A 17,707-nucleotide genomic window follows, 5' to 3' on the forward strand; every position below is an offset into this window, starting at 1 on the left:
GCCGTCCCTCGTTAGCCAGGCAAAATTAGTTTCTGCAAGGCTTTTTTTATCCTGGCTAGGCAGCTAGCCCTTGGGCTTCTATTTTATTGTTCTCTTTTGTGGGGGGTACGGAAAACCAGAGGCCAGGCAATGCCTCAGCAGTGGTGCATCCCTGCTGCAGCCTCCATCACCTCCTGCTCCTGCAGCTTTGCTCCCACCAGCACTTCATACACCTTCCCATGAATTAGCAGAACATCACCTTGCTCAGCCCAGTTCCCCACCCTGAGCTGCCAGCCCCAGCTGGAGCTGGCTTGCAGATGTGTGTTCCTGGAAAATTGGAATCCACATGATAAATACTGGAAAAAAACCCCTCTAATATATACATCTCTCAGTGGTTTTTTTAGCTGATCAGATTTCACTTGGTTAATCGAAGTTGATGTGGTAAGCAGCAGAGCTCCAGGGCTCCAAAACACCCTGGTGCTGATGGTCAGTCCCATCCCTCACATCTCCCCCAAGAGCACCCCTCTTCCCCCCACCAGCACAGGTAAGGGTGCTGTGGGCTGAGGCTGCACCAAATCACCAACCAAGCTCCTGTGGCCAATTTTGCAGAGACAAAATGATGCTCTTCAAAGTAAGGATCAAAAAAAAGCACCCATTCAGCCCTAAAGAGCAGCGTGCCTCCCCGTTCGTCAGCTGAGGGTGAGGCTTTCCTCCTCTACAAAGTTGGAAAAGTATCCAGTCCAGCTAGCTCCATGCTCTGTAATGAGCAATTATTTCTTTTGAAAGTAAAATGAAATCAGAACCATTCCCATAATCACCTACTGGATTTTATCAGCATGTTTGGGTTACGCTTCTGCCCCTTTGGCTAATACCTAATTGATTCTTTAATCTCTACAACTTTTTTATTGCCTGATACAAGAGCTCTTTAGCCCATCAGTGGCAGGAAAGCAGCCTGCAAACCCTCCGAGACCCACGACATGGTGCTAGGATGACCTCATCTGAAACCAGTGCTTTATTTGATAATCTATCACTTATTTATTATTCTAACTAACTGCTTGCAGGTGGTGTGATGGTAGCACCATTAGCCCAGCAGCAGACATGCCCAGGGAAAAGCTCAGCAACGTGCAATCTCATCTGGAGCTGCTGCTGTGAAGGAAGCCTGTGGAAAGGGAGGGAAATGCAGTGTTTCAGAGGCATGAAGACAGGAATTGAAGGCAGGGGCTTACCCTGCCTGCTGGGGGAAGGAGGAGGCAGAGCAGGATGGAAAACCCTGATGCTACTGGGGAGGATCCACCTGGTGCCCAGCATCATGGCTGGGGCACAACTTGCACCGGGTGCATTGAGCTGCTTCCTCCCCACCTGCCTGTGTGCAAAACCTGAACAAATGGAGGATTTTGGTCAGTGTCAAGGTACCAGAACATGGGTGTCCCCACAGAGCCTTGCACTGGACTGGCAGGGTCCTGGTCCCACAGCGGGTTAAGCACTGGGATCGCCTACTGGAGGAACATGGATGGCACATGGACTCCAGAAGGTTCAGGCTAGCACATCCCATGTAAAATCCTGTATTAAAAAAAAAAAGAGCAGGGGCTTGGGTTTTATTTCTGGACATTTCTACATTGCATTTTTTCTTACCATAGCCCTGGGGGGTGTTGGCCCTTTGCCCACTCGCAGCAGTGGGGTGAGGTGGGATGGATGCCCCAAGGAAACCTGAGGCCACACCAGTCCCCAGAGCTGCCCAAAGGGCAGCCCCGACAGGGACAATCCTGACACCACAAAGAGGGGGGGTTTCCTGCCTTCCTGGTCCTGGGGTGGCTGCTCCTGCTGGGCACCCTCTGCCAGGCTGCTCCCCAGACTGGAAGCTGAGAAGTGGTGGCAGATAGAGACCAGCCCGTGCACTGACAGCACAGCTCTGAGCCATCCAGCAACGGGCTTTTAAGATCAATTAGTCCTGCATTAGTCTCTGAGACTTGTAAGCTGGAAATCCCCCCAGGACTCAAACCACTTAAAGTGTTTTCCCAGTGAGGGAAAGGTTCAGGGAGGAGGAGGTGGGTACTGGGAAGCATCCTGGGAGCAGAGGAGGTGCCTTTCCCCACTACCTGCTCCCTTCTTGTCTGCCCAGGCTCCTTCAAGCAGCCAACAGCCTCAGCAAAACACAAAACTGGTGTTTTGAGTGGCAAGACCCCATCATAGCTTCAGTTTTAACTCTGGCTGGGGAAAAAAAACCAACACAACAAGAACACAGGAGGTTGTGGGAACAACTTTTTCATTAAAATAAAAATCAATCCATAATGAAAATTGACTTCTAATGGGAAAAGTTTAGTGCAAATGGAAGCTTTTAAAGATTCTTTTGACTGACAATAACCTGAAGACCCTCCAGGAACTCCAGCCCAGAATAATCAGATTAAATGAAAACTAATATATGATCCTGAAATTCATCCCATGCTGGTCTAAACGTGTAGCAGCTGGGTAATTTAGCCTACAGGTTTCTGCCTCATGCCCAGCAGTTCACACTGAATTGTTTAGCCAGACTTAATCTACTGGGAAGGAAAAAAAGCTCTTTCCTTTAATATGTGTTAAAGTAAAGCCAGCTTCTAGAGACAGCTGGGAGCAGGGAAGGTATCTGAGCACAAGTATTTTCTACGGGAACTCCCAGACTGAAGGTTGGCTACTTTAAAACAAATAACTATGATTTATAAATGATCCAGGAATAAGGAAATCTCTGGGTTGAGGCATTATAGCTGCTGCTATGGATCCTACCAGGACAGGTAAACACAGGCAGAAGCTGATGTTCCCCAGCAGCTCCTCACCACTGACCCCACTGCAGGGACCACGTTCCCAAACCATGAATCAAATCCACACTTTTTAGCCAGAGGAAGGTTTAAGAATGTGACCTGCCTGGATGTCAGAAAATCAAATGAAAGGAATGACTTTTCCCCCAAAATCTTCAGGTTTTTACACTAACCTTAGGTGGTTTTTTAAAGGCAGGCTGTCAGTTCAAGGGGGTGTGGGGAGGGGTGGATGTCCTCCCAGGGGTAACCAGCAGGATGATGATGAAGTTGGGAACTTCTCTGTGTTCCTGCAGCAGAAGTAATCCCCAGTGGGAAAATGTAACTTCCAAACACAAACACATCACTGCAGAATTTTCAGAGGAATCTTAAATTCCTATGAGAGAGTAAACACGTTGCACATTAACACACAGCCCAGGTTTTCATCTTACCACCAGAAGACGGCTCTCCAGGAGGGCTTGGAATCAGGTAGATGATCTATAAAGCCTCAAAAGCCTTTGTGACTTACGTTTGATAAAGTTTGAGCCAAAGTCTCATGTGGTGGGCAGGGAGATAAAGTCACCCAGGAACCCAGCCCCTCAGACCCTGGATGGTCTGATCCAGCCTCCCACCCCACCTTCTGCTTGCCATGGGCATTGTCCCTCCCATCTTGCTCCCAAAGCTGCACTGCTGGGTCTTATGGAACCTGCAATGATATCAGGAAAATAAAATCAAATCAAATCTAAGCAAGGGAACTTGTAGAGGAATGCGAAACAGAGCTGCAGGGGACAGCCTGCCCCTGAGGACCATCCCTGGGAACTCACAGTAACTCCTGGGTGTGTTGGGACCTGGGGTTTGGATGCAAACTGAACCCCTGAGTTGGGTCATCCATGAAGGGACATTCAGCTGCCAGCAGGGCAGGACACAGGGTGCAAGGGGCAGCACTGGGAGGTCCAGCGTGGTCCAGTCTGTCCCCACCACATGCAGGACCAGGAACTCAACTTCCAGAGCCAGTTAAACATAAGCATCCTTGAGCCCATTGTTCCCCTCCCCAGGAGAATCCAAAGTGGCCACTCCAGCCTTTCCTGCCCCCCAGCGTGGCAGCAGGGACCCTTCTAAACCCACAGAGGAAGCTCAGGGAAGCACAGCTTGGAGAAGATGCCTTTGTAATACCCCAAGGGTCAATAACTTCCATCTAGAAAAAGAAAATTATTCTTTTTCTGCTTATTTTTGATCTGCCAACATCCCCCGTGATGCCCCTGCTGCAGTGGGAGCCTGGGCTGCCATGGCTGATGTCCATCCCTTCCCAGCACTTGTGACTCGGGGACATCACAGAGAAGCAGTAGGAGGGAGAGGGATTGTATCAGGCTCAGGATCAGGGGATGAGCTGGGAAAACAGAGCCAAGGTAAGAGACTTGTCCCAGAGGGGTTCAGCTGATCATTGTTTTGACTGATGGACACAAACCTCACTCCTGGGAGCTGGTGGGGTTTATATCAGGACACTGATCCTCTCTGCCAGGTGCTTGATGGGTGTCCCTGTCCCCTCCTCAAAGCCATTGGAGGAAAATGAGCTTGGCAGGAGCAGACGTCAGATGGAGATATCTTTCAAGTGGATTTACAACACACTGACTTGGGAACACCACAATGTTTTACTTCCAGTGCATAGCTACGGGGGGGAAAAAATCTCTCCAAGAAACTTCTAGTCAACAGATAACACAATGTGGTTCCGATTTCCTCACCCCCTCTAGATAATTGTTTCTTTTCTTTTCTAAAGTTTTGTCCCAGGGAAACGTTTCTAATTTAATCCCCTGCGTGCACCTTCCTCACTGCCTTTGAATGGGTATTATCTTCCAGGCAGTGCTCCAGAGCAGAGCGAGAATTCTTGATTTAAAAAAAGAAAAGAAAAAAAGAAAAAAGGAAAAAAAGCTTAACAAGCACAACACACAGCAAACAGGAATGGAAATGCTGGTCTGGGTTCCATTATCCCTGACCCAGAGGTTGGAAACCAAAAGAAATTAATTAAATTGGGGAGGGGAAGGAGGCCAGCACCATTCCTGCCAGTGAGCAACTGGGGAGGGATGCCCGGAGGGTGCCTGTCACCCATCACCTGTCACCCATGCAGGGGGCACATCTGGCACCCATGGAGAGGATTGGGGCTGCCAGTTCATGCCAACTTACTTACATTAGAGTTGAAAGACAGACAGGGACAGGGAGCAGCCAGCATGGCTGGGGGACAGGGTCACTTTTCACAGTGACTGAGAAGCCCCTGGCTTTGCCTGGAGCATCCTGAGGCAGGGACCCCCAGCACAGGGACCTCCTGGCACAGGGATGAGTGCAGCCACAGAGGGGAGAGCCTTTTGTTGTGGCAAGCCCCAGCCTGGGAGAGGGACCAGCCCTGAGTAGGCAGGGATGGTGCTGGTGGCAGGGGACAGTGGGACATGGGCTCTGCAATGTGACTGTGGCTGTCCTGGGCACTGGGAAAAATACCTTCTCCTGGGAGGTTCCATAATCCCGTCAGACCAGGGAGCACAGGGACAGCGTGTGATGCTCTCAGCCAACTCACCTGCTGAAAGGAACCCTTCCTGAGGTGAGACGAGGCTGTGGGACATGGCCCAGCCTTGCTCTGCACATCCAGCTCCAGGGCTCACTTTCAGCCATGGGAGAAGAAAAGGAAAAGCCAAATAAAATGTTTCAGCTAACGCCTGGCAATGAGGCAAGCGCAGGCAGTGCCCCAGCTCACATCGCTGGAGATGCTTGGTGTGAAGCTCCCACATATCCATGAACCATGCTGCATCAGGAGGGCCCAGCCTGGCCCCCAGCTCTCCCCATCCTGTGGCACGTTGGCTGAGCCAGCAAGGACGATGACGTGAGCGGGACCCGGGATGGCAGCGCCCGCCCTCGTCCCTCCGCCGTAATCGGAACAAAACGTTCTGCCATTGTTCAGCAGAGCATCGGTTTCCAACTATGGCAAATATTTAGGAAAACACAATAGAGTCATAATCATATTTACAATTTGGAGCGCTCTATATGTTGCTCCAAGCCCTGCAATTAAACTATTTGTCTTGGTTTGAACACGTCCGGGAGACACACGGGACTTCCCCGCTCCCTGGCCAGGAGCCATAATGTTGAGCAGAAGCTCGGCGGCTTCGAGCTCGGGATCTCTGCCACCCTCATGGCTCTCCCGGGTCCTGATGGGCCAGCCATAGCTCCCTGCCTGCTGGCTCTTCCTTGGAAAAGCTGGGCACTTCCTGGGACCCCGCAGAGCCTGCAGCATCGGTCCTATGGGACCTCAGACAGGAGGTCACTGGAGAGTTCTCCTGCTCCCTCCAGCCATCCCGAGCTGGACGGCCAGGGATGAAGCAGCTGGGCAGGAAAAGCAACCACAACCAAGTGTGAGTCCTGTGCAAACATGCTGGAGAAGGGGTGGGAGACCCATGCTCTGACAGTCCAGGATGGTGACCAGATGCTCAGACACAACACCCAGGTGCTCCCTCAAACACAAAGAAGTGCCACAACACCCAGGACTCACCTTCTTTACTGCTGTCACCTCGACCTTGTGGCAGTCACAGCAGGGCAGGCACCAGGGGACAGTACCCAGGCTGGGCTGCCCTCCTGGGGCTCTGCTCTTTTCCCTTTTTAATGCTTTTAATAAAAAAAATAAAATAAAAAAAGGAGTGAAGAACTGTTTGCTTTAATCTCTTTCCAGATACACACCCTTGGTGGTGCCCGTTCAGTCAAAAAGGGGAAGAAACACGTGAAATGACATTTCTCTGCCTGCATCATGGCCCGTGCTGCCCTGCACCGGTGCCAGCTTTACCTGCTGGTTTGCTTTTGCCAGTTTAGATCCAGTTTTCCTTCACAACCACCTCCAGCTGCTTGTGGCACAACTCATGTGGGAAGGGATGGACTCAGCTGGGCAGGGCCAGAGCCATTGGTCCCCATCATGTTGGTGGCCCCAGGGAGGATGGCTCTGCCCTGAGCACGAGCCATGTCAGAGCCCGGCACGTAACAATGCTTGTCCTGTCACTTGTGGCTTGGGCTGAATTTGCCCTGGCAGGATGACAGCCTCAGTGTAGCTTTCTTGCCTCTGGAATTCCCCCCTTGGGGAGGCAAGGCCAATGCTGCTCCAAAAATCCAGGGGGAAAAGCCTGGTTCTCCTGCCCTCTCCTGCTCCGGGTGCATGGACCGTGCCTGTGGGATTCTCGGCTCCTCCTGAACATCAGCTGATCAGACCCCTCCAGCACCAACCACCCCAGATGGGTGGATTTCAGCCCCAGGGCTGCTGACAAAAAGCACCAGTTATAACCCAGGGCAGCAGGCAGCTGCCAGGCCTCTTCAAACAAGGGCCACTTCAAGGTGCTGGGGCTGGCGGCAGACTTGGTGTCTCCATCACCTTCCCAGCCCCTCCACCCATGAGCATTGGTAGCCATGGGGCAGGGGACAGGGCAAGGGGATGGAACAGCCACACAGGGCCAAGCTTGTCCTCAGGGCTGAGTCCTGGAGCCCACAGGCAGCTCCAGTGAGGAGCTATTTCAGGTTTCTCAGCAAACCTGTGGCTTTCAGCAGGCAGGCCCCACACACCAGGGGTTTTATGCATCACACAGGTCACGTTGGGCAGTTTTTTTTCCCCTGCCAGAAGAACTATGTGCAGCTGAGTGTGCTAGCAAGCACATCCATCACTAACAAGCCATCAGTTATAATCAACTGCCCTGGCTTCTTCAGACACTGTCCACTTCCCTCCCATCACTGTGATTCAGGCTCATCAAGCAAAACCCACATGGTGGGACAATGGGGTGATTTTAAACAGACACTGAGAAGATGGGAGGCTACAAAGGAGGTACAGGAGAAATTCAGGGTGAGGTCCCAGGGTGTTTTCCCCCAGCCTGAGCTTGCCGTGCTGTCCCTGGGACAAACTGTGAGACAGGCAGACCATGCCCAGCAGGCAGGACACAGCTTAGACCTGTCCTTAACCTGTGGTGAGAGGGTGATGACCAGGCCCTTCTCAGGGTGGCAGTAGGGGCAGCATGGGGACAGCAATGCTGGGAATAGAGCAGCTTTGATGTCTCAGTCCTGGTACCCACATGGGATGGGGATGGAATGAAGAAGTGGTTTCTCCCCTGCCATGTGGAGATCCACATGAGCCAGGTGCGGAGCTGGAGGCAGGAGACTGCCCCAGAATCTCTGCTTGTGCCTCTGCAGCCATCACACAACACAATGGGTCAGGGAAAGCAACACCAACACCTACCCAAAACTAATTGCTGCATTTGTTCACCTTGTTCCCAAATTCTAGAGCTTATCATTTCCAAATGGAGCAGCCTGGCAAAAGAAATCACAGATCAGGCAAGGCTGTGGTGAGAAGGACAGACAGAAAGAAACAAGGAAAAACCAGACAACAACAGCAGGTGGAGAGGTTGGCTGGGAACCTTCTGTAAAATATGTGCAAACGAGGATATGGGTAAGAAATACAGAGAGAGGCAAGACATGCAGTTTGTAGGGAGCACCAGCTGGTCCCTCTCAACCTCACTCTTCCTCTTCCCTCAGTCCCGCACAGGGTACGGCCAATTCCTGTCTTCATAAAACTTCTTCAGGCCCTGGAGGTTGACAGGGGGGAAGTACGGGCCGATCCTCTTCCGAATCCACCACCTGCCCTGGCTGGCGTGCTGCCCCCCGGGGCGGCTGAACTTGTACTTGAAGTGTTCCCCCCGGATCCACCTACAGAGAAACAAAGCACAGGCTGCTCAGGAGGGGCTGGCACCAAGCTGGCATCAGACCCTACTTCTGCTCCCCTGGGAGTGGAGTTTTTGAGCCTTTCTGTAGCTAGATGGAGAAATCAGCTGGCGGGTGCTCAGCCTGGCTGGCTCCTGCATCCCAGTGCTCCCTCCATTCCTGGGCTGCTGGCAGCTGGAGGCAGTGACACGGCCACCCCTGCTATAGAAAGGTATCAGGGAGCTCCCAGGCTCCTCTGTATGCCATTTGGGAATGCTGCAGAAGGCAGAGGAATTTTAACACTCTGGCCCTGTGTGCTCCCCACTTCTGCCATGCTCTTTACACACCTCTCTACGACAAAGTTCGAATGAATAATACTAATAAAAGCAGGAAATGTTCTGTGAGCATCCATGAGTATTTCTGCCTGGGACAGTTTTACGTCCAGCTCCGAACTTCCACCCCAGCTTCCCAAGAATCCCTCTGCCCCAGCCAGTGGCTGCTCCTTCTGCTCCACAGCTTATTAGTGAGGCTACGAGCGCATCTGTTTTCCGGCCACCCTGGGAGTTGACAGAAAAGGAGATTTTTAAAACAGTGCAGAAAGAAGCATTCATCAGTGTCACGAAACACATTCGGAGGCTAAACCACGGCGCTGGGTTCGGGAGGGCTCGTCCTGCTTGATGTAGGGCATGCTGACAAGAGCAGGAGTAACACCCTGGTCCTCCAGCCTTGTGGTCCCTGTTTGCCGAGTGCATCGCTGCGCTTGCTGGATAAGTTCATAAAATAACCCACAAAATAAAAATGTCAAAGTCATGTCAATGCTCATTTAAACCTGCTTTTCTTCACTACTAAAATACAAACCTTGCTACTGAGCAGGGCACTGTGCTCCTGCAGCTGCTCACTCCCAGGGCTGCACCTCGGGCAGCCACAAAGATCCTTCCTACCGCTGAAATAATTAGGGATGACTCATATATTTGCCATTAGCACTCACCTTCCTGACACCCCTGCTCCAACGGGGATACAAGGGAGATTGCAGACAACAGATAAAACTGTGCCCGGTTCAAAGGTTTGATGCCACCACAGCTCAACATCCCCATTTAGGCCTGTCTGGGTACCCAGGTGAGGGAACAGAAATGATTCTCCTACTAGAACATGTCAACACGGGGCTGTTCATCACCCCATCACTTGCTGCTGGCTTGCAGCAACTGGCAGTACATCTGATTTCTGGCTGGAACAAAAATAGGACAAATATCTCCATGTTTCACCCTCTGCTGAGGACAAAGCGGGGATCCAAGGATGCCTGGACTAAAGCATTTGGAGCTGCACTGGGATGGCTTTAATTTCAATGACTGGTAAGGGCTGGGTGCCAAGGGAAGGGTGGGGACAAAGGTGTCTCCCAGTGCCACACAGCTGCGTGGCAGAGCCTCCCCTGCCTTGCTGCTGGGGCTGCAGGGAGGCAGGAGCCCAGCCCTCAAATACAGGCAGGTAAAGGGGCAGGGGAGGGAGCAATGGCCCCACCCTGGCTGGGGGCTTGGGGTGCACAAACCTGCATCTCACCCTTGCTAACACTGCTGTACAGCCACTGGCTTGAATGCAGCTGGGGCCATTTCCACACCCTCTTCCCTCCCCTTTTCTGAGGCTGGTAAAAGTCAAACGGGGGCTGAAGTGTTACTCCCACAGTGTTTACTTCGCAGGAGCACAAAATTTCCTGTTAATAATTAGAGTGTTACTGAACAGCAGCGTTCCCACGGGTCCAGGTAGCCTGCAGATTCCTGGCTGGGATGGTCAGAGATTTCCAAGCTGTGCTGCTTGATGGCTTTTTTAAAACAACAACAACAACATATCCACCTCCCAAAAAAAACCTTCAGGGGCTGCTTTTATGTCAATCCCTCTCTTTCTTGAAGCCTCCCTCTGCCCACCACACTGGGGCTTTTGGGGGTCCTTCTTCACTAAGCAACTGCAGAGCATCTGCATCAGCCTACCTGTCTCCATGTACACCCACAATGTGGGTGGAACGGGGTCTCTCAGGCTGAAGGAGCTATTTGCAAACCCCATCTGGCAAAGTTCCCATTCTCTAGATGGAGATGCAGAGCACAGAGAGATTAAGTTGACTTATCTGAGCTCCCAGGGCAGACCTAGGAGACTTCAGGAGATTACAGGTCTCTGCTCAGACACAGCAGTGCCTTCTCCCCAACCTCAAGGACTGTCTTATAACCCCTCTGGAATGAAAGTTTCCTGGTCCCTTTTGACCAAGCTTGCCTGCCCAGCTTAAATAATATCTATCATCTGATTTGGTATGATTTTTCCCATATGTTCTCTGTCTATTAAAATGTTTGCTATCAAAGGGATCAGCATGTAAAACTAGAACCGTGTGAGCATTAAAGAGACCACATGCCATTGAAGATACATTTTTGTGGCATAAAGTTTGCCTCTCTATCTGACCATGTTTCAAGCTCTTCTGTACAGAGTCTAAACCCATCAGAACAGTCCCCCCAGCCCCCTGACCTCGACATTCAGCCACCCTTTTGTCCCAGCCATGGTGGCTCTGCTTCCCCCAGCCTGCTCCACCTGAGCTGTGAGCTGGAGTGCTGGGATGCACTGTCCATGTCAGGATGACAAGATCCATGGAGGAGGAACCTGCACAGCTCTGTGAGCTGTGGAGCTTGTAAAACCCCACGGAGCTGAGCTCTTCCAGGAGCTGAACTACTCACCCAGCGATGAACTACCAAGCTCCAGCACACAGCACCCCATGGCCCTTTGCTGTCCTGCACCCCCAGAGCTTTTTGGAAATTCCAGACTTGAAGGTTTCCATTCTGGTCAGTGGAGGTACCAAAGAGCCTTTCCATGGCTGCAGCAGCCACCATTTGCTGCAGGATGAAGAAACTGCATAGGGGAAAACCTTGGAGCTCAGAATACTTCTGAGCATCAAAACACAATGGCAGGATCCAGACCTTGCACCATCCCCCCTCTCCATCCTTCCCAGGGTTAGGGACTGTGGGAGAAACATGGAAAACCTGCAACCTGTGGGAATCTCTCCTTGCAAGGCTCATGGATGTAAAAGCTGCAGAATTTAATACTCACTGGAGCCCTGCATTTCAGGACTGATCAAGTTTACAAGCTGCCCCAGTGTTTATAACCTACCTGGGTGCCTCAGTCCTGAGCTTACAGGATCTGCAAACTGCTCCAGTGCTGCCTCACTGGACCTGCTCCCTACTCCCAGGATTTGGGGAGCAAACATGCTCCTGCACCAAAGGACCAAAGCATTAACACCGCTGAGTCCATCATTTCAGAGCTCACAGAGTTTACCAGCATAACTTGGAGCTTTTCAGTCAGGCAAAGCACGCACATGCATGGACACCTGTGGATTTAGAAACTAGTACAGGTCACCTTCAGCAGCAATTGCTTGTTTTGTGCAGCTTTGGGATCACACAGGGACCTTCTGGCTGCTGGAAGGGATCCACACGTCTCTGAGCTCGCTCTGAAGAAGGAGGCTGCTGGCATAGGTGAACCTTGCTTGTTGCTCTGGAGAACTGGGAACATCTTCCAGTAGGTCATGAAGAAGCTACCTGACCTCATCTACACTAAAATGATTCTAATGCCACTGGTGGTCACTTGTACTCAGAGAAGGATGAGCAAGACCCATGTTTCAGAGGAGACAGACAGAAAGGTCAGGAAGGACAACCCTGGCTGCAAGCAGTTTCCCAGGATTTGCAGAGTGAACTCAAGTCAGCAGCTCCTCCTGGCTCCCCTGGAAGCACCAGGCACCAGGTACTGCAGTCAGGTGGGGAAACAGCTCAGGAGAAGCACCAGGCTGAACCCAGGTTATGTCCCTTAGGAGACACACAAGGGAAAAATAATCACTTGAGAGTCAAGAAGCAAGCTGCAGTCAGATAAAGCAGGTCAGACATTTCTCCTCCAGGAGATGGAAAACCCTCTGTGCTCTAACAGCAGTGGTGGAGGACAAGGGACAGAAGGGCCCCTTGGCAGCTTCTCCCGAGTCCAACAGTGGTGCCTGGGAGTAGAAGAGAAACATCATGCAGAGCAACAGGGCTGATCCCAGTGCAGACAGCTGGAAGAGGGAGGACCACCAAGCTGCCCTGAAGGACCTGCCCAACCCGCCTGCCCCATCCCTTCTGAGCAAGCACCCGCTCTCCATCACCACCCAGAGCGGGCAAAGCTACAGCCTTGGGGAGGGCAGAAAGGCTAAAAATAATAAGCATTATTTCTTAAATCAATATATTCACCCCAGCAGATGCCCGGTAGCAGCTGCGCTGCAGCACTTTGGAGATTCGATCATATATCAGCCTGTTATGACATCTCCCAACTGTACGTGTTAAAAATTAGCAGCAATACTGAAGCTGTTGGGATGGAGGGCTAAATCTCCCAGACAGCTGTAATGAGTTCCAGAGGGTGCAGCTGTCTCCCTGCAACAGCTGAGGAAAAGCTTCCAGGGAAAAAACCAGAGCCAGTGGTTTCGGTTAGAATTAATGGCCTGACAGGGCAAGGAGGGGTGGGAGAGGGAAGAAAGAAACCAAAACATGGGGCTTCTTTTCAGTTTGGTGGGTTTTTTTGGTTGGGTTTTGTTGTGTTTTTTTTTTCATCCCGAGGTTCCCCACTTCACTGTAAATCAGGGACAAGTGGCAGTGGAAAGTACAAATTCACTGCAGTAACAGCCTCCGTCATCGGCTTGCTTGCTTATTCTAGCCCCGTTAGCAGGAGGGATCATAAATTCATCTTGGCCCAAGTTTGCAGAAGAAGGGCAGTTTTATGGGTTGTTTTTCAACACTGCTGACTTCTCTTTCTCCAAAGTTCCTGCAAGGTCCGGCCCTGCAGAACTGCAGCATCCTCAAAACTCTCCTGGGAGACGGGAAAGTGGGTTTATCCCCCCACAGACAAGTGAGAAAAGGAAGTTCAGTGGTTGAATCTACACTGAGGGCAGAGCAAACCTTGGGGGAAAGAGACCTGGCTCTCCCCAGGGCTCACAGCACTGGCCAGGATGACTTTTGGCAAGGACAGACTCAGGGAGTGAGTTTCACTTTCATGCCTCGAGGTGTGATGGGGATGCAGGTGATGCTTCCAATGGAGTCAAGGCAGGAGCTGCCCTTGCCAAGGAAGATGCCTCCCATGGCACCAGGACATGTGGTGAAGTCCTGGCCATGGTGAAGCTGCCACTGCAATCAGAGGTGGCTGGAAACCAAATTTCCCACTCTGGGGGAGTGGGAGATGAGCTCTGCCCTCCCTGACAACACCAAGAGACTGAGGGTGTTTTTACAAAAAGAAAATCCCTTGAACATTCATTCAGGCAAGTGGAATAATTTCATTGTGATAATCTCAGACATTATACTGTAGATGATAAAGGTTTGGTTTTGGTTGTGGTTTTTTTTTTTTAATTAAAAAAAACATAGGGAAAGAAGAAAGGAACTGCAAGAAAATGTTTCACCTTGGCAAAGCCCAGTGAAAGAGGGAAAAAAAAAAAAAGGTGTTGACCCTTTCTAAACTCTGAGCATCCTGTCACTCCCCAGGACAGTTTCATTGCTGGCAAAGCTGCTTTTCAGTAGGAAAACCATACAAAGTATTTTACTTCTGTGTACAGAAGACACCAGTGCTGGTGGGAGAGGCTCTGGGGATGCACATCACCCCCCTACCCTGTCCCATTACGTGGCCCATGCGGATACTTGGAGCGAGACTCATCCTGACATGGAAGTGCCTTGGGGTGAGAGGAGGCACTTGGGATACAGCACAACCAAGTCCAAAGCCTGAAAGACTCACATCCCCATGGAGCATCCCATGCCCATGAGCAGTGCTCCTGCCTCCTCTACAGACTGCTGGAGAGACCTTGCAGACCAGAAATGCTGTTTCCATCTCCATCCCAACGATCCCCATCTTTTCCAATAACCCATCCTCCCTGCCTGCTCCCAGCACCATCCTTAATAGCAACACAATTACCTTTATCCTTCTTGGGGGGTCCAAGGGAGCAGCCCCCAAAGTAGCTTCTACACCCTGCAAATACAAAGAAGACAAAGCCCTTCCCAGCCCTTGGTCCCTGCCACTTCTCAGGTCCCATGGGAAAGGACCTGCACCTTCTGCCAGCACCCAGGGTGACTCACATGGCCTGAAAATCCAGTCCAACACACTCCTAGGTATAAAGCCCAGTAGCTGTGACACAAATGGGAAATAAATGGGCAATTAAATATAAAAAGAATACAAAACACTATACTCCTCTTGCCTTCCTGCAGCCAGGTTGCATCAAATGGGAAGTGCTGCCTCCATAAATAACACCACCACCACGCCAGGTCTTCAGCTACATGTTGGGGCTTTTTCAACAAAGTGCTACTATAATTGGAATAAAAGTCCTTAAGTGAACATGATTTAATATCAGAGACACCGAACACTTCAGGCCAAAAAAAGAAAAAAAACACACCCTGATTATTTCCCCCCCCCTCCCCTTATGTAGGAAAGTCTGATTTTTGTTTTCTCTCATTGTTGCAGTCTGTTTCCATGACGGTGTGTTAAACACTTATTAATTCCTCAGCCAAAGCCCCACCATTCAGATTTATGGTGGCTGGTGCTTTATGAACTATCCGCTGCACGAGAATATTTTGCAAATCTACATTCCACAAACATCACTGTGCTTGAAGTAAAGCTTCACACTCAGCTAGGCTGGGTGCTCAACAATACCCTCATTTTTAATCAGTCACCTGTTTCTCATTTGAAGTTTATCACACTTGAAAAAATACTATAATTTCTAGAGCTGTAAAGGAACCTACAAACTTTGGTCTCAGAAATTTCATTTCGAAGGCATTAACTCATTTTGAAAGTCCCTTGGCTATTTAAGGTGTAGAGTTTCCATTAACAGAATAAACTCCGTGGAGTATGGGAGCGTAATGCTCTTATGGAAAACAGCCCCTTCCCCTAATTATTTAGTCTAGCGGGGAATGAAAATAATTAAGTCTCAAAATTCCCTTTAGAGTGGAGGGAGGAGGGGGAAACATGGCAGGAAAATGAGGGATTTTTTCCAGCCAGCTACCAAAAGGAGCCATGGTGGACACGACCCTTAGCTGGGAGGTGGGAGTAGAGTTTGGGAGGTGGGCTCCAGGTGAGGGGGCTCTTCGGAAACTATCCCAGCTACAGCCACCTTAGGTTATCTTTTCTTCCTAGATGCCACCACTGAGGGTTAAATTTAGGGCTTTTGCTCACAACTACAATGAAATGGTGACCAAAAGGTGATGGCTGGCTGCAAGGGGCAGACTGGGGATCCAGCATTCTGCTAGTCAGGATCTAGATTAAATAAAGGAACTCTGCTCACACTTCTGGCACCCAAATCAGAGGGTGCAGGTCAATCCCTTGGGTTCTGGCTGTGGTTCTCCCATGGGTTCACACCCAGGGTGGTGCTGTGGGAGCAGGGGTCTGACAGCCCCACCAGTGGCTTCAACCTGCGACAAGGGGATGCTTAAAATGCAGCCAGAAAGTTGTGGATTTGAAATTTGAAGGGGAAAAAAGCCCCCAAATGAGAAGAGGAGCCTGCCTGAGCAGAAGGAACACTGCTGAAAAGCAGCTGCTGAGGCTGCTGTGCCCACACTGGGCACAAGCACCACGGATGTAAACCCAATGGAACTGGGATGGAGCACAAAACCTCAAAAAAACAGAAAAGGCAAATGGTAACTTAGTTTTCCTTACCCAGGTGAAGTGCTAACAGCAAACAAGGAATAACTAAAGAAATATAAACAGCAGGAGGAATCAGTGGCTGGGGCAGGATCCAACCCCAGCCCTTGTCTGTGCACCTGGGTGAGCATCCAGACGGTGCCAATGTCCCAGGGGTTGGACTGGGCTCAGAGAGATCTGAAATGTGACCCACAACCTGGGACCCAGAGCGAAACAGGCTGTTGGGGTTTGGTGTGAGCCAAACCCCAGCATTTGCAAACTGTTATTTTTATTTTACGCCACCCAAAAATACCCTAGACCCATGAAAAACTCGTAAAGCAAAGCGAACACCAGAGCAGAGGCAGCTGACACACAAAACCAGCCCTGGATCCTGATCTTTTCCTACTATAAAGTAGCTGCTAAGGAGTGAAAACAGAGTCTGTGCTTTGGTTGACCCAAGGCAACATGAATCAAGACCCTGTTCAAGGGGATCTGTAGCACCGTGTGTTCAGCACAGCACCCAGGCTGCTGGGCAGTTACCTGCTGGACTCAGCTCTGCAATCATTACCCTATAAAATCCAATAAAGATAAAGATTTGCTTTTGGTTTTGCTTTAAATTCCTGAACATTTCACTTCTTCACCTGTTACAGAACACAATAAAAACAAACCTATTCACCACCTGGAGCAATGTACTGTTTTCCCAGCCACATCCCACTTCATTATTTTCATTTGAAAATGAGTTCCTGTGTTCAACTACTTCATTTTAATTATTTTTTAAAAAACACCACTGATGCCAGAAAGCACAGAAGAGCTGCAGCCTGCCCATGGCAAAGGTGTGCTGCACATTGTCTTGATATTTCATCTGTTGTGATGTCTTGTTTTCAGCCTCAGCTGTGGTGAGTACCAAGAGTGACATTTATGGCACTGGGGGACACGTGGTAATAAACAGCTCGGGGATTATCAAACACTTCTGTTGCCCCTTGGGCCACGAGGGCAGTTTATTGCCAGCAGCCACCAGATGGCCACGGCTTCTGGCACCAGGGGACACCTAATTCAACAGGGTGACATGGTGTCTAAAGGCCCCAGGTTCTGCTCAAACCCTGGGGTCAGCCAGCACTCGGGTCTGACTTTCTTCTGTTTTCTTGGTTCATAAATAAAAGCAGAGCAAAGGAACGTTGCTGCTGGGTGAATTGATGGCTCTCGGCCCTGGGGACACCAGCAAAGGTTGGAGAGACCCAGCGGAGAAGTCCACCTACAATGGAGCCAACACAATGCAGGCTCTCTGGTGCCCCAACACCATCCCCCAGACAAACTCCTGAAGGACTGAGCTCCAGCCAGATCCTGGGGGGTGACCCTCCCATCTCACCCCTTCCCTGGCCTTCAGAAAGGTGCCACCTCCATGGGCTCTTATCACAGAACGGTTTGCATTGGAAGAGACCTTAAAGATCATCTAGTCCAACACTTCTACCATGAGCTGGGACATCTTCAACTACACCAGGTTGTTCCAAGCCCCAACCAACCTGGCCTTGCATGTTTCCAGGGACAGGGCAGCCACAATTTCTCTGGGTAACCCGGGCCAGTGTCTCACCACTGTCATTCTGAGCTGTACCAAGGCTCTG

General features: G+C 50.6%; 1 protein-coding gene across 1 annotated transcript in view; it reads right to left on the bottom strand.

Annotated features, from left to right (window-relative positions):
• Nucleotides 1-6,419: 6,419 nt before the first annotated feature.
• LMF1 (lipase maturation factor 1) overlaps nucleotides 6,420-17,707 on the bottom strand; it is a 180,337-nt gene continuing 169,049 nt past the window's right edge. The window contains exon 11 of the mRNA XM_051632446.1: nucleotides 6,420-8,456. Within this exon, the coding sequence (XP_051488406.1) occupies nucleotides 8,282-8,456 (175 nt within the window). The 3' untranslated portion in view covers nucleotides 6,420-8,281. The remainder of the gene's footprint in view (nucleotides 8,457-17,707) is intronic.

The sequence above is a fragment of the Apus apus genome, chromosome 14 (genome assembly GCF_020740795.1).
Source record: "Apus apus isolate bApuApu2 chromosome 14, bApuApu2.pri.cur, whole genome shotgun sequence".
In the NCBI taxonomy this organism is placed as follows: domain Eukaryota; kingdom Metazoa; phylum Chordata; class Aves; order Apodiformes; family Apodidae; genus Apus; species Apus apus.